Raw genomic sequence first — 1,179 nt, 5'->3', positions numbered from 1 at the left:
TGTTAGCTAACAGGCGACTAGCTAGTGTTAGCTAACAGGCGACTAGCTAGTGTGGGCTAACGGGCGACTAGCTAGTGTTAGCTAACAGGCGACTAGCTAATGTGGGCTAACGGGCGACTAGCTAATACTGTAAGAAATAATATTGCTGCTCCGTAGATTGATTCAACCCCCTCTGGAGTCGGGGCTGCAAAGGTAGAAATGACCAACAGCTCATCAAATGTTTGCAAACTTTGCTGAAAACACAAACCAGCAGGAAAGCGTGGCTGCAGCCAGACTGTGGCTCGTTTCACGGTTTGTTGACCTCTGACCCCAGCCGCAGCTCCATCTACCACAGCGTGGAGGGGCCTCTGACCTACGTCCTGAACGGGGAGCTGATCACGGAGCCCCGCCCCCCGCCGCCGCCCCAGCCGCTGGCCGCCCACCCGTCCCAGGCCTCCTTCGTGTCGGCGCTGGCCATGGAGGAGGAGAGTTCTGTGGAGGCGGAGAAGACGGCCGAGCCCGGCCCGGTGACCCGGCAGCCTCACGTCATGGCCTGCTACCAGAACTACCTGGCCCACTACCAGGTGCCGCCCGGTGCCGCCGCCCCGTTCTTCTGGGCTCCGAATGACCGGCTCTCTCTGCAGGTGTCCAACTGGTCCGTCAAGCAGCCGACCAACAAGAGAACCTCCAAGTCGTCTCTGCACCGGCCGCTGGACCTGGACACGCCCACCAGCGAGGAAAGCTCCGCCTCCTTCGACCAGCTGGCCGTGCCCGGCTTCAAGGTCCGACTTGCTCCGTTCTGGACGGGTTCCTGCTGTGCACTGGGTCTGAACCAGCTGGTCTGCTCTGGTTCTGATGCTCTGACTCCAGATGCTTTTTTAAAAAGTTCTGCTCCTTCCTGGTCCAGATTAATCTCTGCTCCAGGATGCCTGGTTCTGATGACTCCAGAACCCTGCTAGCGACCCGTTTAGGGTCGGATGGTTCTCCAGAACCCTGCTAGCGACCCGTTTAGGGCCTGAGGGTTCTGCAGAACCCTGCTAGCGACCCGTTTAGGGTCTGATGGTTCTCCAGAACCCTGCTAGCGACCCGTTTAGGGCCTGAGGGTTCTGTAGAACCCTGCTAGCAACCCGTTTAGGACCCGTTTAGGGCCTGAGGGTTCTGTAGAACCCTGCTAGCGACCCGTTTAGGACCCGTTTAGGG

At 59.0% G+C, this 1,179-nt stretch overlaps 1 protein-coding gene across 1 annotated transcript in view; it reads left to right on the top strand.

The window, feature by feature from the left end:
* The window catches only part of kiaa1109 (KIAA1109 ortholog), an 89,729-nt gene that overhangs the window by 27,398 nt on the left and 61,152 nt on the right, over nucleotides 1-1,179 (top strand). The window contains 2 exon segments of the mRNA XM_017303367.1: nucleotides 163-563; nucleotides 624-761. Coding sequence (XP_017158856.1) covers nucleotides 163-563; nucleotides 624-761 — 539 coding nt within the window.

This window comes from Poecilia reticulata, unplaced genomic scaffold (genome assembly GCF_000633615.1).
Source record: "Poecilia reticulata strain Guanapo unplaced genomic scaffold, Guppy_female_1.0+MT scaffold_254, whole genome shotgun sequence".
Classification (NCBI taxonomy): Eukaryota; Metazoa; Chordata; class Actinopteri; order Cyprinodontiformes; family Poeciliidae; genus Poecilia; species Poecilia reticulata.
The sequence above is the reverse complement of the archived record's forward strand: the minus strand, read 5'-3'. Positions and strand labels throughout refer to the sequence as shown.